This window comes from Salvia hispanica, chromosome 2 (assembly GCF_029641045.1).
Source record: "Salvia hispanica isolate PSC_SH4W2 chromosome 2, Shi_PSC_v1, whole genome shotgun sequence".
In the NCBI taxonomy this organism is placed as follows: domain Eukaryota; kingdom Viridiplantae; phylum Streptophyta; class Magnoliopsida; order Lamiales; family Lamiaceae; genus Salvia; species Salvia hispanica.
In genome coordinates, this window is record NC_142693.1 from 60495979 (window position 1) to 60521142 (window position 25164).

The window sequence follows — 25164 nt, forward strand, 5'->3', positions numbered from 1 at the left end:
TTACTAAATATGCAAAAATTTTAAAATATAAGACCTTCAACTCCTTTCCCAATTCTCTATGTCATGCAAATTTCCAAGAGCAATGACCTAAGACCTCAGGAACATTTATGACAGGAAGAGATGGAGTGTGTTGAGGACATCAATATTGCAAGGGCACAAAACAGTACTTATAATGAAAATTGAGTTTGTTGAGGACATCATAATGAAAATTGACCTACTCATAATTCGGGTAGGAATATTCTTTATCCTTCATTAGCATCTGACTGAAATTATAAACCGGAGTAAGCGACAAGAGAAACAGAAAATGCTATAAATTGTTAAGAAATAAATATTACCACACTTGATCAATGTTCGGATCCCTTATTACGGAGGAATTGGCACAACAATGTTTTCTTGATCTCTAGAAAGACACAATATGACTATTTAAGAAAGCTTTTAATTCATAGGAACACATGCTATAAATATTAGTACTTGATAAAGGTTTGTAGTTTTCGGTACAATATGCGGTATGACATTTTTGGTACAATATACCGTACCGACCCAAAATGCAATATACCGAAAATTCGGTATGTTACCGTTATGATATATTTGTCATACGTAATACTCCTATTTGATAATATTTTGTCAAATATTACGCTAAACAAGCATAAGAACATACAACTTTCTCTGATTTAATAGTAGTACTAAATTAATTAATATTTTTTGCAAATAATAATAGTACAATGAAAAAGTGGTACTTGGGCCCGGCCACCTACCTATGGCAAATTGTGTTGGATATTGGCTTTCCCGACCGAAAAATGTTTTCGCTACCAGCCCATTTTAATAGTACTAAATTAATTAAAACTTTTTTTGTTTGGATTTAAATTCATACTTCGACGGAATATTTGTAATTCTATATGAAGACTACACCATGTTTATAATTTCAATTATTATTGGCCTTAAAGGGAAAGGATGAGAGGAAGACCATCCACTTAAATGTGGATTTATAACTTATTCCTACCCCCATTTTTGAATCAATGATTTTGGGTGGTTTAACTACTAGTAGTAGTTATATGAACGATATACACTTTAAAATTAATGTAGATGTGAGCATGAATTTATTTCATACTCCCTCCGTCCCAAGGAAGATGACCCATTTCTTGGGCATCACGAGATTTTATGCAACTTTATTTTGTGTGTTAAATGGAGAGAGTAAAGTAAGAGAGAGAGGATAAAGTAGAGATAAAGGAGTTTCCATTTTAAGTAATGGGTCATCTTGGTTAGGACAAACCAAAAAGGAAAGTGGGTCATCTTTAATGGGACGGAGGGAGTACTATAAAACTAGCAATTGTTAATAAAAGGACATAAAACTGTTCAAAATGTCATCATCACTAAGTACGCACAAAATTTCGATATAAGTGCAAATTACACAAGACATAAAGTCATTCAAAGTGTCGTCATCATTAAGTACGCACAAAATTCCGATATAAGTAAAATGTAATTCGCTTGTTGGGTAGAGTTTCTTACCAACTATATATGAATATTCAAAAGATATAAGCCAGCTTAACGACGACCAGGAGCATCGTGCCCCTCCGAATCTACATCAGACAGTCCCTTCTTCTCTAGCTCCTTTTGGGCAACATATCAAAGAAGTCGGTTTTACTGTTGTTGTTGTACATTGGGGCATTGCTTGCCAAAAGAGGCACATTTAGAGAGATGTCAAAATTGCATAAATGTTTCATTCGTTATGAAGTACTCACTCCATCCCATAGTAGATGTCACACTTGGAAGATGGCACAGGATTTTAGGAGGTGTTATTTTGTGTGTTAAGTGGTGAGAGAAAATATAATTTTATAATTAATGTGAGAGGAAATTTTTCTAAAAGAGGAAATGTGACATCTACTATGGGACGGAGGGAGTAGTAAAGTTTTCATTTAGAGTGAGACAAGTTAAATACATTTGTATTTTTCTAAATCTTTCACATTGCTTTGAATTCTTATTTTATGTATAGTTATTATATTTTGTATCTCTTATATATCGTGCATAGTACGGGTGTTAATATTAGTTTTATAAATAAATGGGATTGAATTAAAATATTTAATTTAGATAAAAATACCAACTGTGTAGACAAAATTCCTCGTGGATGATTGACTGCGTGTGACTTTCTGTTTTTTATTCTATAAATTGTAAAAGCATACAAGGTGCTTTTATAGAATGGATGCTATCTAGTTGACTTAGGGATTAAAATAATATAATGAGTATGAATTATAAAATTTGCATTAAATTAAAGGGAAACCACTACGAATCCTCCACCTTGAATTTCTATTTGGATATTGTTTTTGCTTGATTGGGTCTGAAAAAAATTAAAATTTTGGCTAAGAATAACAAAGGTTTAAAGGAGATGCGTGTAACTAACCACCGTTTTTTTAGTTTGATAATCTCAATATGACAAAATTATTCTTTTTATATTTATACTCCCTGTTTTTTACATTTATTTTGTCGAACCATCGTTAAATTGGGTAGAGTTGACTTATACTCCATTCGTCCAATAAGAATAAACACTTTTTTTTCTTTTTATTTCGTCTCACAAGAATATGCACTTTCAAAAACTCAAATATATATTCTTTCACACTTAAAGGAAAAATAAGAAATTTTAAGGATTAAAGTGACTTGCATTTATGTATAATAACCCATTTTGTGGGGCAACCTAAAGAAATAAATATTCCAAATTAAGATCATTGTTGATTGTTTTTATTTTCAAAAGTTTAACTTATTGTTTGTGTTGATTCGTAGTTTATCTAAATGCCCTCCAATTGAACGTCATGGTAGTGAACTACATAAATGGTATCTGATCTTTCACTTTCGCACGTAAATGGTACCGGATCTTTATTTTATACTAGTATTACACCCGTGCTATGCACGGGCTAAAATAATTTTAAAATATTAATTTTAGAATGTAATTTAATTAACTAAAATTATAAACAATATCATTACATGAAAATTGTTAATTTTAGAAATGAGTTCACTTTTTACTAAAAAAAAGGAAACGAATCCATTATTATGAAACGTACTAAAATGACAAAATAATTCCACTACTATGGAACGGAGAGAGTAGTATATATTATATGTTTAAAAATATTATCACCTTTTAAAACTTCTAACTCCGCATTCTTTTCAAAATCTAGATTAATTTAATATTATGAGTTAATTTATTAATAGACACATGCTTATTTTGTATTTTATCCTTTTAAATTAGTACTATAATTTCTAATTATTAAATGAATTCATGAATACGATTTTATAATTTGTGATTAAATTTTAAAGAATACATATTTGAATTCCATAGTTGGATAGATAGAAAATGATTTATCTCTATTAAATATAACACAAGACATTTAATATAATTAATTCATAACTATAGGGATAGATCGTGCCAAACCAATTTATTACAAATAGAAATTAATAATTTTGCCAAATTAAAAAATTGAATCTTGAACCAAATTAGATAAAGAAACCCAAAATCATAAAACAGCTAAACCCCATTGCCCCTATAAGTAATTTCTTAACATCAAATATTTGAACAAATAAAGTTACAACCACTACTCATGTTGTTGGGTTTAAATGAATTAAATTTGATTTCAATGGTCAGTGTCTTCCATTTATTAAAGAAATACGTTATTAGTTACTAGAGCTCTACTAATCGTACGTTCTAACATATAATTATATTTTTAGAGGCCCTTTAATCCCACAATTTACATTTTATCTTTAATCGTAAATATGAATTAATCGTTTTGCATTTAAAATTGAAAAATGGATCATTTAAACTCTCTATATATTACTCCATTTTCTAAGAAAAACGGTTGTTTTTAGTTTAAGTTTTAATATGGCCCGCTTAGTAAAAACAGACGAAGGAAGTTAGGATTCAGTTAAAATATAAATACGTGGAAAATCATATTGTACATTATTTTTGTAAAATGGAAAAATGATTCTAACCGTGAGACTAAAAAATAAAGCAAATTTCCATCACACAAAACAAAAAAAAATACACCAAAGAATGTATAATTACCCCTTCTCCTAATGAGATTTAAGATATTGTTTATCAAAAGCTATAATTTAAGATTCCATTGGTGAGAAACTTCCTAGTCGAGCTTCATTTCATTGCAATATAGTGACCCTATACACTAAAAACTCAAACTTTGAAACCTAAATCCTAAACCCTTAATTTTAAAATATACTCATCATGACCAACAAATGAGCCAAACATCAATAAAATTCTGCCTCCGTCCCAGTTCAATTTTACTTTATTGATCACTTATTCTTTTGGGAGTTTTAGATCCGTATTCGATATTTTACACTTGGTCGGCCTACTTGATAATCCTTAGTAATAGTAGAGGTTTTTTTACCTGAATCTTGGCTGTAAATATGTTTATATGCTCATATCAAGAAAGTGCTTTACAATAGGGTTATGTGAATGGAAAACAAAAAAAAAATCTTCCTTGCATTCATCCAAGCATTTATTCACCCAATGGTATTATTTATTGGAGCCAAAGTAGTGAAGTTATACTTGTGAACCATCTAATCAAATAATTGTGTTTCATAGGTTTAAGAAATGTAATAGAAGGAACGGAATACGTATACGCAGGCTCAAAAACGAAATGCAAAGCTAGACTTTTTTTTTCCACCACGCTCATGAGTGCATGACAATTTTAATTAACAGAATTGATATTTATAGAAAATTTAGTAGTTTTTGCCATTCTAATCCGATAATGCCTTTTACATTCTTCTCTACTGACTCTCAGAGCATCTCCAAGGGTAGAGGTAAATGGAGAGTTAAACTAATATAACTATTATATTTTCCTTTTCTTCATGAAAAATCATTCTCCAAGGGGAGAGGTATTTGAGAATGTATTAAACCTTTTCCCATTTTGAAGAGGTATCTTTACATCTCCATCAATGGAGAGGTAAAATTATATAACCACCATATTTACCTTCTTTTCATAAAAAATCATTCTCCAAGGGAGAAGATATTTGAGAAGGTATTACACTTTATAATTTTTTAATGCTTTTGTACTATTATTTTATTTTTTTTAAATGATATACCTTTCTATATACCTTTTATCCTTAGAGTTGATTGATTTTTAGAAAGGTATATTGCACTTTTTGACAATGTATAAACATGATATACCATTTTCATTTACCTTCCCCCCTTGGAGTTGCTCTTAGACCACGTTTATCGGTACTGCATGGTCGACCGCCACGTCACCATGCATTTAAAAAAAAAATAATGAATTCAAGGGGTCTCTCTCTCTCTTCGACAATGGTCGGTCAAATGGCAACCACCAACCTCTTGGTTGGTCAAATTTATTAATGATTCAGCCAATGAGATTGTGCCAAATCATTGGTTGTTATTTTTTTTTCTATAATTAATATATCTCGAAAATAAAATGTTAAATAATTATAAAAATTATATCAAAATTCATAATTTTTCATTCTCTATAAATAGAGACCACATTTGCTATACCTTTGAAAAACAAAATCTTATCTTTTCTCATTCTATAATCCTTTCTTTGATATAATTTCTTATTTTTTGGTCCTCTTTGTTGTTCATCATGGATGATGATGAGATATTCTCTGATTCTCAAAATTTCTACTCAACCCAAAATTTCAATCCTTCCCAAACTTTCAATCCTTCCCAAGATTATATCCCTAACTTTGATAATTTTCCAAATTCTAGCCAATTTGAAACTAATGTGAATGCTTCAAATGCTCCACATGGTTGGAATGAGCAAGAAGACAATGCGCTAATGTCTACTTGGTGTTTTATCAGCACAAATGCATGTGTTGGCACCAACCGAACTAGTGCGAATCTATGGGAAAATATTCTTGTTCAATATGAACAAATAAGAAAAGAAAATCCAACAATGGGCGAACAAAGGAGTTTGGAGTCATTGAGACAGTGCTACAGACGACTCAACAAAAATGTCTCCAAGTGGATTGCTGCATACAAGCGTGCACACGAACGAGCTACAAGCGGCCAATCTAATGAGGACATTGAGAAAGCCGCTCAACAAATCTATGGTAAGGGTAAATTTACTCACCATAAGGTGTTTGAGAGCGTGATGCGACACTATCCCAAGTGGGAATTGAAGTTGAATAGCACCGGTTCATCGCGATACCAGCCAGATGACGACAGCCTTGAAGAAAGTCGTGGAAGCTCAAAAAGGTCGAGGACTAGTGAGGAGGGAGGACCTCAAATCAACTCCACACCTGGGAGTGTTTCTTCAACATTACAACGTCCTATTGGAAGAGATAAAGCTAAGGCTAAGGCTAAAAGAAAAGGCAAAGAAGTTGCAACACCATCATATACGGTTCCTAATGATTTCACTGCAGCACTGCGTGAAATGAGAGTCACACGTGAAAGGGAATGTGATATTCAAGAACGGAAGATCAAGGCAGCTAGTGATATTCAGGAACGGAACATCAAGGCAGCTATCCTTACTCCGCTGATGGCTAGGAGGGACTTAACTCCAGAAGAAGAAACGCTGAAACGCAATCTAATAGCAGAATTGTTTGGGAAGTGATCGTAGTTTACCTGTTTTCAATGTATGTTTCTTAGTATGTAACTTTCAACTTCTATTGCTTAGTATGTAATCTCCAATTTCTGTTGCTTAGTATGTAACTTTTATTTGGCGCTTGCTTAGTATGTAATCTCCAATTTCCGTTGTTTAGTATGTAACTTTTATTTGGCGCTTGCTTAGTATGTAATCTCCAATTTCGGTTGCTTATGTAATTTCCAGTTTATGTGATAAGCCCTTCAATCAAAGCATGAATAGATAAAATGTGCTCACAAGTGGTGGTGGAATCCATTAGTAACCCATGTGATCACCAATAATGGAAGTATGCCCACATGATAAGTCATTTTCCACTCACAAGTGGTGGTGAAATCCATTACTCAACCCATGTGATCACGAAAATCAAAGTATGATTGCATGACAAGTCATTCTCCATCACAAGTGGTGGTGGAATCCATTAGTAACCCATGTGATCACCAATAATGGAAGTATGCCCACATGATAAGTCATTTTTCACTCACAAGTGGTGGTGGAATCCATTAGAAACTCATGTGATCACGAATAATGGAAGTATGCCTACATGACAAGACATTTTCCACTCACAAGTGGTGGTGAAATCCATTACTCAACCCATGTGATCACGAAAATCAAAGTATGACTACATGACAAGTCATTCTCCATCACAAGTGGTGGTGGAATCCAATAGAAACCCATGTGATCACGAAAATCAAAGTATGACTACATTACAAGTCATTTTTTTTTATCACAAGTGGTGGTAGAATCCAAGGAAAACCCATGTGCTCACAAATGATAGTAGTGGAAGCCTATGCTCAACAAATAACTTCTATATATTTATCTATATGCTTCACGAAAATTACACACAAATCCTCTCACAATTATTGAGCCAACTCTCCCAAAAAAATGTCATCAAGTTCTAATTTTGAACCTTTCAATCTTCTCGAAGACAATGAATGGGAAGAAAAAATTGTTGAACAAAATCAACAACTCGATCAACTAATCCAGGATGTAGCTATTTGGCCAACAACCCTATCTTCACAACCTACAACCCAAACGGTTAGAGCTAGAAGGAGATACATTGAAAGGAAACGCGAGGAGGGTCATGATATTATTTTCGAGCAATACTTTGCTGAAGATCCAATCTATCCTCCAGATTTTTTCCGAACAAGATATCGCATGCGAAAACCTTTGTTCGAAAAAATAATGAACAAGCTCGTCGAGACCGACAACTGTTTTTTGCAAAAGCGTGATGCTACTGGTCGGCTTGGTATGTCTGCCATTCAGAAATGTACAGCAGCGATGAGGGTGTTGGCCTACGGGACGGCGGCCGACTTGCACGACGAATATTTGAGAATGAGCGCACAACTCATTCGCAAATCTCTCATCAAGTTCGTTGAAGGTGTAATTTCAAACTTTGGCGATGAGTACTTGCGAAAGCCCACCGAAGAAGACTTGGCAAGACTTCTGCATATTGGAGAACAACGTGGGTTTCCAGGCATGTTGGGTAGTATTGACTGCATGCATTGGGAATGGAAAAATTGTCCCACTTCATGGGCTGGACAATATGCGGGAAGAAGCGGGAGTCCGACAATCATCTTGGAAGCAGTAGCATCTCAAGATCTGTGGATCTGGCATGCTTTTTTTGGAACTCCAGGTTCGAAAAATGATATTAATGTGCTTGAACAATCTCCTGTTTTTGATGATATTTTCGAAGGTCGAGCACCGAAGGTCAATCAATATTATATAGTAAATGGCCACGAAAAAAATATGGGGTATTATCTTACTGATGGCATATATCCTCAATGGGCGGCATTTGTCAAATCTATTCCGGGTCCACAAACGATGAAGCACAAGTTGTTTGCTCGACATCAAGAGTCCGCGCGAAAAGATGTTGAGCGAGCTTTTGGTGTTTTGCAAGCTCGTTTTGCTTTTATCAAATGCCCATGTCTTATTTGGGATCGTGATATTATGGGGAAAATAATGATTGCTTGCATAATCTTGCATAATATGATAGTGGAAGATGAAAGAAGCACGTATTCAAACTATTGTGATCCAGCCGAATTTATTCAAGATCGACTTGGACGAAGTAGTCGTGAGAACGAAGGTGGAGATGCGAATAATGATTTCATATATTCTACGAATAGGATCGCGAGTCTAGCTTCTTACATGAAAAATAAAGCCCAACTTCAAAACAGAGAAGCTCACAAAGCTCTGCTAAACGATTTGGTTGAGCATATATTTGGTTGGGTGGTCATTGATAAACCATGAAAATAGGTGTGGTTGGGTTGGATGAATATTAATGATGTAGAAGATGATGTGGAAGAGATAGAAATGAATTAAATATTGAAAAAGTGGATGGTTGGGTTGGATTGGATGGTTGCTGATAAACATGGTCTTAGGGATCCCAAGTATAATTTATTATAAATTGAAGTAGTAATAAATGGCATAGAATGTTTAACCGTTCTCAATGGAAGATTTTGTTTAATCTAAACCAAAAATGTGTAGAAGTTCAACCACTACCCATATTGTTAGATTTTATTGAATTAAATTTTATTTCAGTGGTCATTATTTTCCAATTATTAAAGAAATATGTTATTAGCCATTAGAGATATATGAGACAAAATGAGTGTATAATTACTATTCGAATGGAAATTGCATTTTCCAAATATGAAAAAATGAATGCAGTTGAATCTCCAAGTTAAAATGAAAAAATAAATTGAGAGAAAATCGATCAAGGAAGATCAAACACAACAAAAGAAAAAAACTATCGAGAATTACATAAATTAGAGTAATTGATTGTATACTGTACTACACTCCAATACATGTAACATTTAAGTCTGATTATAATTTCTAACAACTTAATTATCATATTTAAAATTTTAAAATTTCAGATTAGTTATTAATTACTGAGATTGAGTCATTCAAAGTTTGGGTATATAATAATATGTTTTAAGAATAAATTACAAAATGACAATATTATTAGTGTGACATGATAAATTCAAGGGCATGGATATTTTTCGGATTTAAACAACTTTCTTATGTAAATTACCCGTAATTTAAAAATAAAATAATAATAATAGAGTCAATTGAACTCTATGATCTTACGAAAAATATAGTCAATTAATTTCAATAAGATTACACGGCTTCATATGTTATGCCTTGATTGAAAAATGTATATATAGTAGATAAATAAATTTGTTCCAACAATCATGGCGACGCTATATATGCATTAATTGCTAGGTTTGGCCGAAAGTGCTTCTATTCCCTAAAATACTGCATAGTATTACTTCCAATAAGAAATGTATGTGGAATAAGAAATATAAAAATAAATAAATAAAAATATCTTGGCATAAAAAATTGTTTCCAATATTATATGTGTATACAATTTGTTATTTTAAAAGAAAATATCCCTATAAATCTATAATCTAGCTTTAAAACCGTCCTATACATTACATATATAAAATTTTAATTTCAAAAAGGAAAATATCCCTATAATTTAGCTCTCAGAACCACCTTCAACATTACATAAGCAGCCCTTCTCTTCTCTTTATTATTCTTTGTTGGTGAAAACCGTTGCTCTCTTTGTATTTTGTCTGCCGGATATATTCTACAAACACACAAAAAAATAATACACACCGTTAAGAATATCTTCATTTCGGTAGAGAATTCGTGTGGTTGAGAAGCTCACTCTTCGCCTTCGACCCTTCCTCTTGCAAGAACTCGAGCAACTAGAACATCAGACGCCTATCCATGAAAAATAAAGTAGTGAGTGAGTGAATTTTTAGATAACAAATACCAATATTTATAGTTCCTACGAAATGGAGAGTTTCTATCCTTGTAAACCTATGTGAAATATGGTGAGTGAGTGAATTTCACTGCTCCAAATTGTCCAATTTATAGAAATTTAGTGTATTTTGGCATTCTTCTCGGTCGGAATATGACTCTTTGAATACTATATTATTTTTATAAATTACTTCCTCCGTCTGCGAATAAGAGTCTCGGTTCACTTTTACCATAAATGGTAATATGTCTCACCTTCCACTAACTCATTCCACTCACATTTCATTTAAAATTAATATATAAAAATGACATTTTTGTAAAATATCATCAAAAATAATGAAATTTATCTAATGTTTAGTTTCACAATGAAAGATCGTAGACAAAAATTAAAATTATCATCTTAAATAGGAAAATTAAATGATAGCAATTCGGCACATTGTATTCCAAGTAACCCACGCATCTCATAATAAACTTTGCATAAATTCTGGATATTAAATGCATTAATAGTGTTTAATTATCCTAATTAAATTTTAATCTTTACTATTACTATCTTAATTTCTTAATTATTGATGGAGTCGTGTATTAGTGGAGAGTCATTTGAGGTTCAGTCTTTGTAACATTATTGTCACAATATTGATAGAGTCGTGTATTAATGGCATTAATAATTCTCAGCTACCTAAATTACCCTAAAAAAACATCTCTCATTTACCTAAATTGCCCTCAAAACTCCCCTTTTATATATGTATAGATTGGTTTTGGTACCTAAAAATCACATTTTTGGTACCTGATGCAATTTTCTTCCTAAAATGCTTTTTAAACAAATATATTTTCCATTTATGTCATAAAGGGTATTTTGGACATACATAAAATTAGTACCAAAAGTGATATTATAATATCTTCTCTCATTCTCCTAATTCTTTATACTATTATTATTAATCAATATTAATATTCTTATTTTAATATTATAAATTAATAATTAATTTATTTTTAATATCATTCAAATATACTTAAATATAATTATAGTCATAATTATATTTAATTATTATTGTTATACTTAAATATAATTATAATACTGATAGTAATTAATAAATAATTATAGTATAATTATATAAATTATGAATCACATAATATTGTGTAATAATAACAATTATTATTATTATTATTATTATTATTATTTTACATTAAATTAGTAACTAATCCATATAGCCTTAAAAAATATTTAATATTGTGAATTGTATTCCTAATGATATAAAAAGTTGAATGTGTTTAGTTAGGTATTTCAACCTTAAAATTAGTATAAAATAATTTAATAAAAAATATTCATTTGATTTAATTACTTTAAAAAGAAGAAAAAAGAAAAAAGAAGGAAGAAGAAACATAAACTAAGAAGAAAAATGAAAAAAGATAGGAAGATAAAATATTAAAAAGAAAGAAAAAAATGATGAAAAAAGAAAGAAGAAGAAGAAAAAGAGAAATAAGAAAGGAAGAAAAATAATCACATATTTGGTACTATTCAATTGAAATTTCCAAAAATATCCTCCGTGAAAAAAAATCACATATTTAGTACCTAGGGTTATTTTTGTCATTGGGTACCAAAAACGATATAAAATAGAGATCAGATACTATTTATATGCAAAAGTAAAAGATCAGATACCATTTTATGTAGTTCACTCTTAATAAACATAAAATGTATATCAATAGACAACACACATACTATAGTTTCTTCATAAAGAACTTTTATAGCCTACATACCATTTTGTAGATTGCTGATACAATGAAATTTTTTTAAAACTAGTTATAACTACATAAGTTATACAGTAACAAAGGATTCCACCAAATCATTTGAAAAATGAGACCACAGAGATCAAGATTAGCAAGAAACACTATCTAACAGAAAACACATGGAATCAAGAAGCACATTTTGCGCTCTGATTTCATGGATTATGCTTGTAAAATTTGTGTCTGCATCTAAAGTATCACTAAAACTCCAGCTTCTCAACTCCTAACTGTTCTACACTATTATCAGTGAGAAAATACACCATAAAGGGTAGAAACTGTATACAAGTAAAGAGGCTAAGCAATTTTACAGAGAGAAAGTGGAAAACTTCATTGGGTTGGATGTACTTTTATCTTCATCAAGCACCCAACCAAAAATTGTTGGCTTCACTTGCAAAAGGTTGTATCCAATACACTCGAACAAAATGGATACAAGCACATATGCGTGGTATCGTGGCTTAGATCGTTAGTTCCACCTGAGAGATCTACTGCCTTTCTGTCCAATACCTGTACCAGCAAGGCTAGCAGATAGCATTGACCGGGAATCCGGCTGCCACTTTAGCTCTTTGAGAAGGGAAAATAAGGTCGCCAGTTCTGCAGTTATTTCACTGTCTTTAATATTGTTACACGAAACTACTCTAAGCCTATCAAGCTCCTTCCAAGAAAGGAGTACTGATTCTAGTCCTTGTGTTGTCAGTATCGAGCATCCTTTCAGTGAGAGAGATCTTATGCTCCTGCTGTTAGAAATTAGAATGAGAATGTGTCAACCATTCATATTTCAGTCAATTACTAACTGTTAAAGCAAAAAGATTTTTTTTCCCCACAAAATATCTTCCTGAAGATAACTCGCCATCAACAAAATATGCAGTTAGCGCAAAATTTCCACCGTCCTCATTTTTGACTTGGTTTATCGCAATGTTCAACTCAACTTCAGTATTGCAGAATCAATTATGCAGCCACTGGCTCACAGCAAATGTTTTGTTTTAGATGGCCGAGACAAATCCACAATTTACCTAACTATTTACATATGCATGAGTAGACAGCAAGGATATGGCAAAAGATGGCTATGATTTTGCAAAAGATGGCACTAATTGCTAATTTGTATCAATCAGGCAGTGATGCTTTAGTACAAGGGTTAAGTTTTAGGAGGTTTTAGTAGATAACTAATTTCTTATGATATGCTACAAGGATAAGGATATTCCGATTTTGAAAAGCTGGAGGATATCAAATGAAAATTTTTTGTTGAAGCTGCATGTTGCGATAAATGTCACAAAAAACATGCACTCCATATTTCATACTAGTAAACAATTTCAATTAACCCAACTAGACATTCAGAAAATATGAGCGGCTTAGCAAGATTGCATCACCTTTCTGTTTCTTCAACATAGGCAGATAGCCAGATATTGAATTCTACTTATTTTACTATAGCAGTGTGCAAGACAAAATATTTGACGATAGTAATGTCATAACAAGCATACTCAATCTTAGGATGACATAATTAAGTTGTAGAAGTTGTAGATAAGAGAAGCAAGAGTATACCTAAAAATAGTGGCAGCAGCAAAGACACTGTCGTCCAATCCCCAGCAGTCCTCAAGAACCAGCTCTCTAATACTCTGACACACTACAAACAACGCCTTCACACCCTGCTTGTCTTGCATGTGACACTTCCTCAAATGCAACTCCTCAAGAATCATACATGATCCCAAATGCTCATCCAGTCCGGGGTTCTCATCAATCTTCTTACACGACTGGAAACTCAAACTCTTCAAGTTCCTACAGTACGACAAGGCCGACAACCACCCACCTTCCATCCTCTGATCACATATAGTTAATTCCTCCAACATCTGGCAACACTGCCCTATTGCCTTAATACCATCATAACTCCCCTCACATCCCACCAACTCGAGCTTCACTAACCGGCTGCAACCCTGTGCCAGTATAGTCAGTCCAATATCAGAAACTACAGAATCATAAACCCCATTTACATTCCCATTCAGCTTCAAAATCTGCAAATTCTTGCAATTATAAATCCCCCTCAACGCGAAATCGCCACAATTATGCAACTCCATCTCTTGCAACAGCTCACATTCCTTCGCCAAACAACTCAGCCCTTCTTCACTAACATTCATCAGCACTACCCTCCTCAAATTCTTGCACCCTTCAGCTAATATCGCCACCCCTATATCGATTTCCTTTGACTCAAAAACATCCCCTTTCCTCACAAACAGACCTTCACCATTCTCAACCATCCCCGAACTCAAACGAACCTCAATCAATTTATTACTCAACAAAATGCCAGAATTTCTCGCAGATTTGATGCAAGCCGGAACTAAATTAACATCTTCTAAATTAGGGAAACGAAAGCTCAACCTACCTGACTCCAAAAACTCCCAATCAATTAACTTAATTGACTTAACCAGCTTCCCTGACAGCACGCACCACCTCCTGCAAACCAAAGAATTCGTAATATGCTGTTTCCTGTCGTGAATTTTATCCAGCACTTTCAGCAGCAGCTCATCGGACAGCAGAGCGGTGGCGGCGGGAAGAGGGTTAGGGTTTGAAGAGTCGGATTCGGGTTCGGACTCGGAGTAAGGAGATGTCGAGCCGGATTGCGAGACGGGGCGCGGGCGCAATTTGAGGAGAGCGTGCTTCAATGCCTCATCCGGGTCGTGCATATTCTTGTTGGGGCTGGAATTAGGGTTCAAGATTGGGTCTTTTTGAGGTGAGGATGATGGCGATTTCATGGGTTAGGCTTTGGGCGCCGCCAAAACTGAAACGCATCGCCGCTCAATCAGCTCAAAGCCTGAAATTTACGAAGTTTGCAAAGCAGCTGCAGCTTACACACACTACGTGATATTGCGTGTGTGAAAGCTGAGTTCTTGTTTGTTCTTGGTTGCTGAGGAAATTGAGGAGTTTATTAAATTTTGGGGGCATCAATAAATCTAGTAGTATATGTACTTAAATTTATTTATTTTTTTCATATGAGTTGTGATTATGAGATTATTATTATTGAGAGTAGATTAGATTTGTGGGACTCAAAATGTTAGTGCAAAAGAGGAGTTGGTCACAAAAATTAAGAATTTTTACTTTATAGCCAATTGATGGCTTATCCATGCTTTGGGCCAAAGCATTATACTCGGCAAAAGATAGAGTTTCTCAAGTTTTGGACTATCTTTACTTCTTGTTATAAGTACAAATATTATAATTGTACTCCTACTATCTTAATTGGCCCACTTATATCATAAGGATTTTTATTAAATTGCATATTGTAGATTGTTTCGACAAATAGAGACCCAAACGTCTTATCCTACATAAATCTATCAATTATAACATGACGCTTGTAATTGATTCAACGACAATTTAAATGTATAATTAAAGCTAGAGAATGTTTAGAAAAATAAACAAAAAAAAAAGTATTTTTAGATTGTTCATAGTAAACTATTAATAGTATTAGTCAATATCAACAATATGTGCGTTAACTTGTGAGCAATACGAGTACGAGCACTTTATTAGCGAAGTTTCATTGGATGAAACTTCAGTCAAAGTCTCTCTATTTTCCAATTGAATAATGCCTTTCCCATTGTTGTCTTGTACTTCTTCCTTCATTGTGAAATCTCAACATATTTTTCGATAGTAAACTTTTTCAATGCAAGCTTCAATATAATTTTCCTTTGTGTAGTGATGATGACACGACTTTAATTCTTAATAATAAGTAAAAGAAATACTAGTTCAAACATCCTTTACACTTTACAGCTTTATTATTAGCTATTTTCAACCATAACTCACATAAACTACACATATTAGAATCCGAGCTATCTCTTGAAAACATCCTACTCAATCCATCACACAACAATCAAGTTAAAGTTGGAACAAACATGGTTTCAACATGAAGCACGCCATATTATATAGTATCACTCTATTATCTTCCATATTTTTATTTTTTTGAGCCAATCCTTTGTTGAAACTGTTGATACAAAGCTGCCAATCTGGTGTAACCATCGATCGTCATAATTGGCTGCAATCACAATTAATTAAATGAAAAATAATTTCAAGATTAAATTTTACTAATAAATTTTGGTTACATTTCATATTATATTCTTACTTGAGATTGAGTAGCAAAGTAGTTTGATAAGAAATCCGGCGTGGGCGGCGGAGGCTGGATATCCCACGGCGGCATCGACATGAATGCGGCGGCAGATGGCATCATGGGTGGCATTCCGGTGGCGTGACCGATGTCGATGACTCCCATCCTATGCATGGGCATAGGCATGGCCATGCCCATGGATGGAGTCATCATAGACATTTGAAGCATCGATAATGGCATCATCATGGATGGCATGGTCATCCTACTTATCATATTTACTTGTGCTTGCAATTGTTTCATGTAATCTATAACTTCATCCAACATTGATGCTTTATCAGTCTGCAATCAATAAAGAATTAGTACACATGAATTTTTGAATATGTTGAAATTAATTTCTTATTCAATATAACGCACCGACAATATGATTCAACTCCTTATAATTTGCCATAATATTTTTCTCTCTTTTTTCTATTTTATGTTAAAATATGATATACTAATAATTGAGTTTAATAGTCTACGCTTTAGTCGTGAAAAAAATAGTCTAAGCTTTCATACCTTGCTGGAATTTGGGACCAACTTCTGTAATGTCTTCATTCTTTCATTAATTTTGTCCCTTCTTCTCTGAAATAAATCAATGAACAACATGATAAGTGCATGTATGATATTTATATCTAGATATAGACGTATGATCAAATGAGAATCATATCTTAATGCAAACTAAGACTGAACAATTGCCGTAGGATATGAAATCCGACGGATGAAACTACGGTTACGTGGCATTCTTATTCAATCGATTTTAAACTAGTCATTTTCAAAATAATTTAGCTGGTTAATCATGATTTTAAATTATTTTGTCCATAATTATTTTTCTTTTAAAATAGATCAAAACTTTATATTTCATATATCTCTCGATCTTAACTATTTTTTCTAAAATATATACTCCCTCCGTCTCAGTTTAAGAGTCACATTTTGTCATTTAAGTCCGTCCCAATTTAAGAGTCACATTTAGTATCTACCATATTTGGACATAAAATTTAACCTCATTATTTATCAAATTTACATTCAAATGCAGTTACTTTTATAAAAATAAAACAAAACAAAATTCTAAACATACAAAAAGTATAAAAAGTCTTATTTTCCACTATCTCACTTCAATTATTACACACTCCAACAACCACTACCTTACTCCATTCATTACATACTCCACCAATTTTTTAAAGCCCGTGTCATAACTAAATCTTACTTTTAAACTGGGATGGAGGGAGTACGTCAAACTAAATGTAATTTCGATAAGGATCTAATAAAATGCATATATACAAACGACGATTATGATCATAGTTCTAACTGCTCATAGTTAAATCTTACATATAAATATGCACAAATTACTTCAACTAAAGTAAATGGAATAATTGAAATATAGATGAAGGGGGTAAATGAAAACTTACTCTCTCAGATTGGTTGTGAATAGCAGCTGCCCTAACTTTAGCTGAAATTGAGGATTTTCTAATTCCCAATTTTCTGTTTTCTTTTTTCCCTGCCTGACCCTGTAATAAAAAAAAAAAATCACTACAAAATTCTCTTTACTTTTTTTTATCAAATGTATAGAATATAATTTTTTTATTAAATTTTACTGTAAAGTAAATAAATAAATTAGATAAAATTTTCATAAAGTGCATGCAAAAATAAAATACCTCTGATCTACTGCAATAAACGGTGTCGTTTTCCTCGCCGGAAGTCCTGGTGTAATCTTCACCGGAGCTGGTATTTTCCGGCGACCAGAGAGAGGTGGACGTGAGGCCAAAGTCTCTCTCGCACGAATCCATCGTCAGCGGCGCGCTGTCACTCCCGCCGCCGCCGCCGCACGTGTCGCTCGGGCTGGCGCTCGTGTAGCACGTGCACGAGCCCCGGCCCACGCCGCTGCACGACCCCACCGTGCACGCGCCGATCCCCGGCACCTCCGCGGAGTTCTCCGGGCCGTTGTTCCCGCCGTTGTGGCACGGCACGAGCGCGTCCATGCTGCCCGCGAAGGCGGACGCGTTTTTGCCTCCGCCTCTGTGGTCGAGCCACGGAACTAGCTCGCCGCACGTGCCTTGGTCGACTATGGACTCCAGCGTGTCAACCGGGCGCAGGTGCGGCTTTTCCCACGCGCAATTCGCGGGCTTGTTGAAAGCCCGCGACGCGCTGAGGCCGTACGCGGCAAGCGGGCCGTTTTCCCATGCCAGATCCGCCACTTCGTAGTCCAATCTGAAACAGAATATGGAACTAATTAATTGAAAAAAATATTAAATTGAAAATTTTCAGTGAATATATCATATTTGAATGAAATGGGAATTACGAAAGCGGATCGGTAGCAAAGGAATTCATTTCGATGTCTCTCAAAAAAAAAATTTATTGTTTTATTCTTGAATAGAATGTAAATATTTATCCGGTTATGATTATTTAATTATTTTTGTTTGGGTTGAATATATGTGGGTGAGGAGTGAGAGAGGATTTCATGGCATATTTCAGATTCATAAGATAAGAAACAGCATAAGTTGAAAGAGATGTGCAATGGACACCTGTTACAGGGAGTTTTGTCTCTTTACTTGAAAAACAAATTATATTTGCATTACACAAAAATTCGTGTGTATTTGAAAGTAAATATGGTGATAACGTCTTTATTAAATTTCTAATTGGTGTTTGTTAATCGAAAATTAAAATTTATTAATTGTATTTAGAATATATTTGTCGTGTGCATAGATAATTTTGAGCATCAAATTCAAAAGGCACATTGAGTCCTTTCTTATCTCATTTTCAGCGTCCCACTATTTGTCGTGTTTTGAATTTTGATAATTTTTGTTTTCAGTTTTAATTTATTATGTTTTGATATAAGATTTATCAAATAATTTTTATATTTTTTTTCTAGATTTTGAATTAGTTATGGTTATATCTAAATTTTTATAATGAATTTAATTGTCATGTTGCATCAATCATGGCCTGATTCGAATAATAATGTTGATATTTGGTCTTGATTATGCAATGAAATCTATGTCTTTTTTTTTAATCATAAACCTATACTAATATGGGTGTAATCAAATCCTAACATATTCTTATTATAGGACAAATAACAATTATTAAGTCATTTGCTTTGAAGATCTAACTGTTCCTAATTTAAACGAGATAATCTGTTATTATTATTAAATTTAATACTCCTAAAGAGTAATTATGTTATTTTCTATAATTTCAACTTTCAAGCTCTTACATGTATTTGAAATTTCAAACTTATGATGAGTAACCTATATATTGATTATTGGCGATAAACTTGACGTAGTATATTAATGTGATGAGCAAATTACGTCATTATAATTTTTCGATTGTGATTTAGTGAAGATAGATTTACCGTCTTAACGTTTATACTCCTATTATTATTTTTGCTACATTAATAGTATGATTTAGACATTAATAATTTGTAATGAATATTTCATACTCCATATCCTATGATGTAATATTATCTATGCAAATTTGATCAAATGAATATTATATAGCCTTCTGTTTTACATTACATATTTTATTGCACTTTTGCAAATATATATATAGGGGTGTACTAGTATAACAACTAATTTTAAACTTACAACGTACATCCAACCACATGCTGCCATGTGGCACGAAAAATACAATATTGTATACAGAAAAATGCAATACGCTTTTGTAGAAGCTATAAATGAATTTTGGCGGATTGCATTTTTGTTATATGCAGATTGCATTTTTCATTGTTAAGTTTTGCATTTTAGATATTGACTGTTTAAATTGCATTTTATATATAGACGGATTGCATTTTTATATGTGAAATGTAAAACTTAACAATAAAAAATGCAATTTATGTGAAAATGCAAACTCAACACTATAAAATGCAATTTACATACAACAAAAATGCAATCTGCGAAAATGAATATACAACTAGATTGCATTTTTGTATTTAAAATATTGCATGTTTTGTGCCACATGGCAGCACCAGATTGGATGTACGTTGTAACTCTAAATAAGGGGGCACCCTAGTGCTCCCCTATATATATATATATAGGTTTGTGTTAAAATGACAACCACCCTTAAAATGACAACGTGACAACGCTTATACAACAATATTATAAATGCTACACAGCAATATCCAACACGTTAGACAGCAATCTATAGATTGCTGTCTAATGTGTTGGATATTGTTGTTCAAGAAAAATTGTTGTTTAAAGACCACAAAATTGCTGCCCGTCTTTTTTGGTTTTTTTTTTTTTTTTGCCACGTGGCAGCTTATTATTCGTCCACGTGTACAAATGATTGGCTAGAAATGGTGGTATGGTGTTATTTTAGGGGCATGTTAGGGTGCCACCACCCCTTAAAATAACACCATACCACCATTTCTAGCCAATCATTTGTACACGTGGACGAATAATAAGCTGCCACGTGGCAAAAAAAAAATTCTGGAAAAAGACGGGCAGCAATCTGCTGTTCTTTAAACAGCAATTTTTCTTGAACAGCAATATCCGACACACTATACAACAATCTATAGATTGTTGTCTACCGTATTGAATATTGCTGTTCAAGAAAAATTGTTGTTTAAAGACTACAACATTGCTGCCCGTCTTTTTTGGGTTTTTTTTTTTTTTTTTTGCCACGTGGCAGCTTATTATTCGTCCATGTGTACAAATGATTGGCTAGAAATGGTGGTATGGTGTTATTTTAAGGGGTGGTGGCACCCTAACATGCCCCTATATATATATATATATATGAGTTCATTTTATCCTGAATACTCCCCCCGTCCCCGATTAAGAGTCACACTTTTCTATTTCGGTCCGTCTCCAATTAAGAGTCACTCTTTATTTTTATTATAAATAGTAAGTAGGTCCCACATTCCACTAACTCAAGTCACTCACATTTTATTATAAAACCAATATAAAAAAATGGGTCTCACATTCCACTAACTTTTTCAACCAACTTTTCTTTATATTTCTTAAAACCCGTGCCCGGTTAAAATGTGACTTCTAATGAGGGACAGATGGAGTATTAAATTACTAAAAATATTTCAAAAATTTCTATATTAACTTTAATTGTATTTTGATCGAACATGCTCACAGAGTATTTGCATTTCGTAATCTTGTAAATTTCTAATATTCCTTTTTTTTATGAAAATAACGTGATGCATGCAAAATATGGACACGTGTCCCTTGAACTGCATTTAACAAAGGGGCCAATCCCACATGTCGCTTCATCGCGCACTATTTATTTCTTTATCTGAGGAATCTTCTTTTCTCCGTTTTCCACCTACTTAAAGTAAGTGAATTATGTAATTATGAGGTGATTTGTGTTAATTAACTTATATTTTTTTTCAACGGTTTATGCGAGTGCTATAATTATATTAAAATCATTACTTATAAAAAAAAAAGTCATTTTATTCAATTAGTCTCGTACATATATGAATTAGTTGGACACCATCTTCGATAAATGTCCGGGTTTGCTACCAACTCCAAGCCTAAATTATCAAAATGGAGTCACAATAAACAGTGTAACAGTGATTAGAAGTGTCAAATTTGTGGTCCTTCGAATTAGAAAAGTATCAAAATAAAAGTGAATAAGTAAATAAGAAAATTTGAAAAATGCATTTTGATGAGTCTTAATCCAAGTTGTTGTAGAATGGGCAAACTTAGACGACCATGTAATAAATAGAAGAAGATAAGATTGGTGTCCAAACCCCAAAACATTCGTACCATCACTATCTATCGGTGGCTATGTATATTCTTTTGGCAAAGATTTACTGTTTTTTAAATTTTTAATTCCAAAAATATATCAGACCAATTTTCGTCCGTGTATCATTCATTATATTCTCCATATTTGAAGCATATAAATATGCGTTTTATGAGACATTTGCCTTTTGGTGAATAGTAATGATTAGTTTATTCTTTTTGCTTTTACGCGTTTCTGTCGAAATGATACCAACATTGAATATTTACATTTTATTCAATACAGTCCCGCCAATGATATAAAAGAAGGGTGAATTAAGAAACAAAAATTAAATAAATAAACGCATCAACCAAACAACCAAAGACTAGCGGCCAAATGTGATATAGGTAGCTGGGAAAATGATTTCATAATTGGTGGAGCATCTGTACCTTGCCATGGATCATAATTTCTTGAGTGGGAACGAAAGCGATATAAGGATTTGGAATTTCCATAAGTCAAATATTTTCCCTATTTCAGATTTTATTTGTAGGTTAATCATATTTTGGGAATAGAAAGCAATCAGAGACATCTTAGTTACATGGCAGACTTAATGCCAAAGACAGCTTTCAAGCTTGTCAAGCTTCCTGGACGTTGAAGATAATCTTGTGCCTTTTGCTAATAGCATCCGGAAACTGTCGTCTATATTTTTTTTCGGTGTAGTTATTCATGTAGCTTGTGGTATTTCTGTTGTAGTTATTGGAATATTTACTTGTGCTTAAGATCATGTTTTATGCTTTCTCTCTTGGTTGAACACATCCATTTTCAAGTTTGATAAGAAGATTTGAACTTTGTTGTTCTATGTTGTTTCTTGGTAGCTAAGAAACAAGGTGATTTTTCAAAAGACGGGACTAATGGCCCTCTGAAAACAACCCAATCAACCAAGTTATTCCATTTTGATGTTGTCCCCTACCCCTAGGAAAATCGCCTCCGTATTTGGATAATGCGACTGACCATACACTATTTGGTAAATATGAAGAGGCTAAGGTAACATATATGAATTATACTCTCTATGTCTCACGTTACTTGAGACGTTTCTTTTCAACACGAGATTTAAGAAATTAGTGTTTAGTGAGTTAAATAAAGTAAAATAAAGTAGATGAGATAATAAAATAAGAGAGAGAAAAGTAAAAGAAAGAATAAAGTTGGTGTAATTAGATATTTTGTTTTTAACCAAAACGAAAAATACTCAAGTAATTTGGGACAATCCAAAATAGAATACAACATAAGTAACTTGGGACATATGGAGTATTGAATACTAGCTTGATAAGGACCAATCTTCCTGATTTGGACACGATATTCGTTTTCCATACTGCTACGTCTCTTTTCTACCTTATCAATTTGAGCTTCCAAGTGAGGTTATTTTCATAATTCTCCAAGATATTGTCCTCCATAAACTGGAGTGTGAATTTGAATCCATCCCTCCCAATGTCCAGGATCCCATAATTCTTCCTTTCACCTCTTCATCCTCTTTCAATATTATTTACATAGACAAATACTTTTATTAGACAATCTGTTTAATTCAATTAATTCTTTCTTTTAAAAAATACTCTCTCAATTCCAAGGAAGATGACCCATTTCTTAGGCTGCACGAAAATTTATACTCCCTACATCCACGAATAGAAGTCCCATTTATATCCAGCACGGGTTTTAAGAAATATTTAAGAAAAGTGGGTGGGAGAAAGTTAGTGGAATAAGGGTCCCACTTGTATATATTAGTTTTAAATGATATGTGAATGAAATGAGTTAGTGGAATGTGGGGTCTTTTTACCATTTATGGTAATTATGAACTGGGACTACTATTCGTGGACGGACCAAAATGGAAAAAGACGCTTTCTATTCGTGGAAGGAGTGAGTACAACTTGATTTTGTGTGTGAAGTGAAGAGAGTAAGTAAGAGAAAGGAAATAAAGTAGATAGAAAGGTGTTTTCATTTTTAGTAACGAGTCATCTTGGTTAGAACAAACCAAAAGGAAAAATGAATCATTTTTAATGAGACAGAGGGACTATATTATTTCAGATACAAAACGCACGTATAAATAATTAAAAAAAAAATCAGATAAACTGGTCCACTATTGTCATCATCCTTGCACGTGAAGTTGCAACCCACATCAATCTAAAGTCATCTAACCTTAATCCTATTCCTACGTAGGACAGTAGGAGTATTAAAAAAGGGTTTCAAATGATTGATTAAAAAAGTAACATTTGTTTCATAACAAACCACAATTTTTTCATAAGCCTCCGCAATAGTGCTTAGGCTAGCAATAGGCCAGCCATTCTCTCCCCTGCCACGTCGGCAATACTAAAAAGTTCACCTGTCACATCATATTTAGGCCAGCCATAGGCCAGCCGCAATAAAAATAATTCAAAATATACTATATTTACGGAATTAAAATTACGATTAAATTACCGAATTAAATTTACGAGACATATACGGGAAAATTCATTAATTTTATATAAAAAAAAGTACATTAACTAAAAATCAAAAAAATTACATAATAAAAAAAAATCCGGGCTTCCACACACGAGCCACCGCCCCACTCTACTCCTCACTAATTTATTAAAAAAATACATTAAAAAATGTTAGTATGCCTTGAATCCGTTATAGTTTGCCGCTAGCCGAACGGGGGTCTCGCTGACGGTATGACATGTTTCTGTTTTAGGTCTTAATTTTGTATTGGGCTAGTTGTTGTTGTCCATCGCTAAATGTTGCTCTTGTACAGAAATTTAGAGATAGAGAAAATCGCGTTTATATAGTTTTTCAAAAATTAAAAAAAAAAGAATTAAAAAAAAATTAAAAAAAAAAGAATTTAAAAAAAATTAAAAAAAATTAAAAAATAGCGCTGGCCGATCGGGCCGCCACAATGGCGGCCAGCGCATCGGCTAGCCCACGCCGATTTTTTCGCCGAAATTCGGCTAGCCTACTCCAATGGTTCGGCTAGCCGATCGGCTAGCCACGTCAATCGGCTAGCCGGTGGCTAGCCTACCATTGCGGATGCTCTAATATCTTCTCTACTATCATACTTAGTTAATTTATACTCCCTCCGTCCCAGCTAAGATGACACATTGCTTAGCCGGCACGGGGTTTTAAGAATTATTGGTTAAAGTGTTTAATTGGAGAGAGAGAAGGTGGGTGTAAGTATTAAAGTAGAGACATAAAGAAATATGGATATTTTAGTAGGAGCGAGAAAAAGTGGTTGAGTGTATTAAT

The 25164-nt window shown here is 33.3% G+C and overlaps 3 protein-coding genes across 4 annotated transcripts; 1 reads left to right on the forward strand and 2 right to left on the reverse strand.

Moving 5' to 3' along the window:
• The first annotated feature begins 5588 nt into the window (after positions 1-5588).
• LOC125199110 (uncharacterized) lies at positions 5589-6560 on the forward strand. Its single transcript, XM_048097256.2, has one exon. The coding sequence runs from the start codon at positions 5589-5591 to the stop codon at positions 6558-6560; it is 972 nt and encodes a 323-aa protein (XP_047953213.2).
• Positions 6561-12159: 5599 nt separating this feature from the next.
• On the reverse strand, positions 12160-15057 carry LOC125201454 (F-box protein At5g51370-like). 2 transcript variants are annotated; one of them, XM_048099571.2, is made up of 2 exons: positions 13665-15057; positions 12160-12859 (listed from the first exon to the last, which is right to left on the reverse strand). In XM_048099571.2, exons 1-2 carry the CDS (start codon positions 14867-14869, stop codon positions 12592-12594), a joined length of 1473 nt encoding a protein of 490 aa, XP_047955528.1. In that variant the 5' UTR covers positions 14870-15057; the 3' UTR covers positions 12160-12591. The 2 variants fall into 2 exon arrangements, with proteins under 2 accessions (XP_047955528.1, XP_047955527.1); XM_048099570.2 differs by having other exon boundaries at positions 12160-12862; positions 13665-15055.
• Positions 15058-15819: 762 nt separating this feature from the next.
• LOC125208932 (transcription factor UNE10-like) lies at positions 15820-18700 on the reverse strand. Its single transcript, XM_048108502.2, has 6 exons — positions 18545-18700; positions 17901-18453; positions 17655-17753; positions 16765-16830; positions 16228-16548; positions 15820-16140 (listed from the first exon to the last, which is right to left on the reverse strand). The coding sequence occupies exons 1-6, from the start codon at positions 18571-18573 to the stop codon at positions 16060-16062; spliced, it is 1149 nt and encodes a 382-aa protein (XP_047964459.1). The 5' UTR covers positions 18574-18700; the 3' UTR covers positions 15820-16059.
• Positions 18701-25164: the final 6464 nt, after the last annotated feature.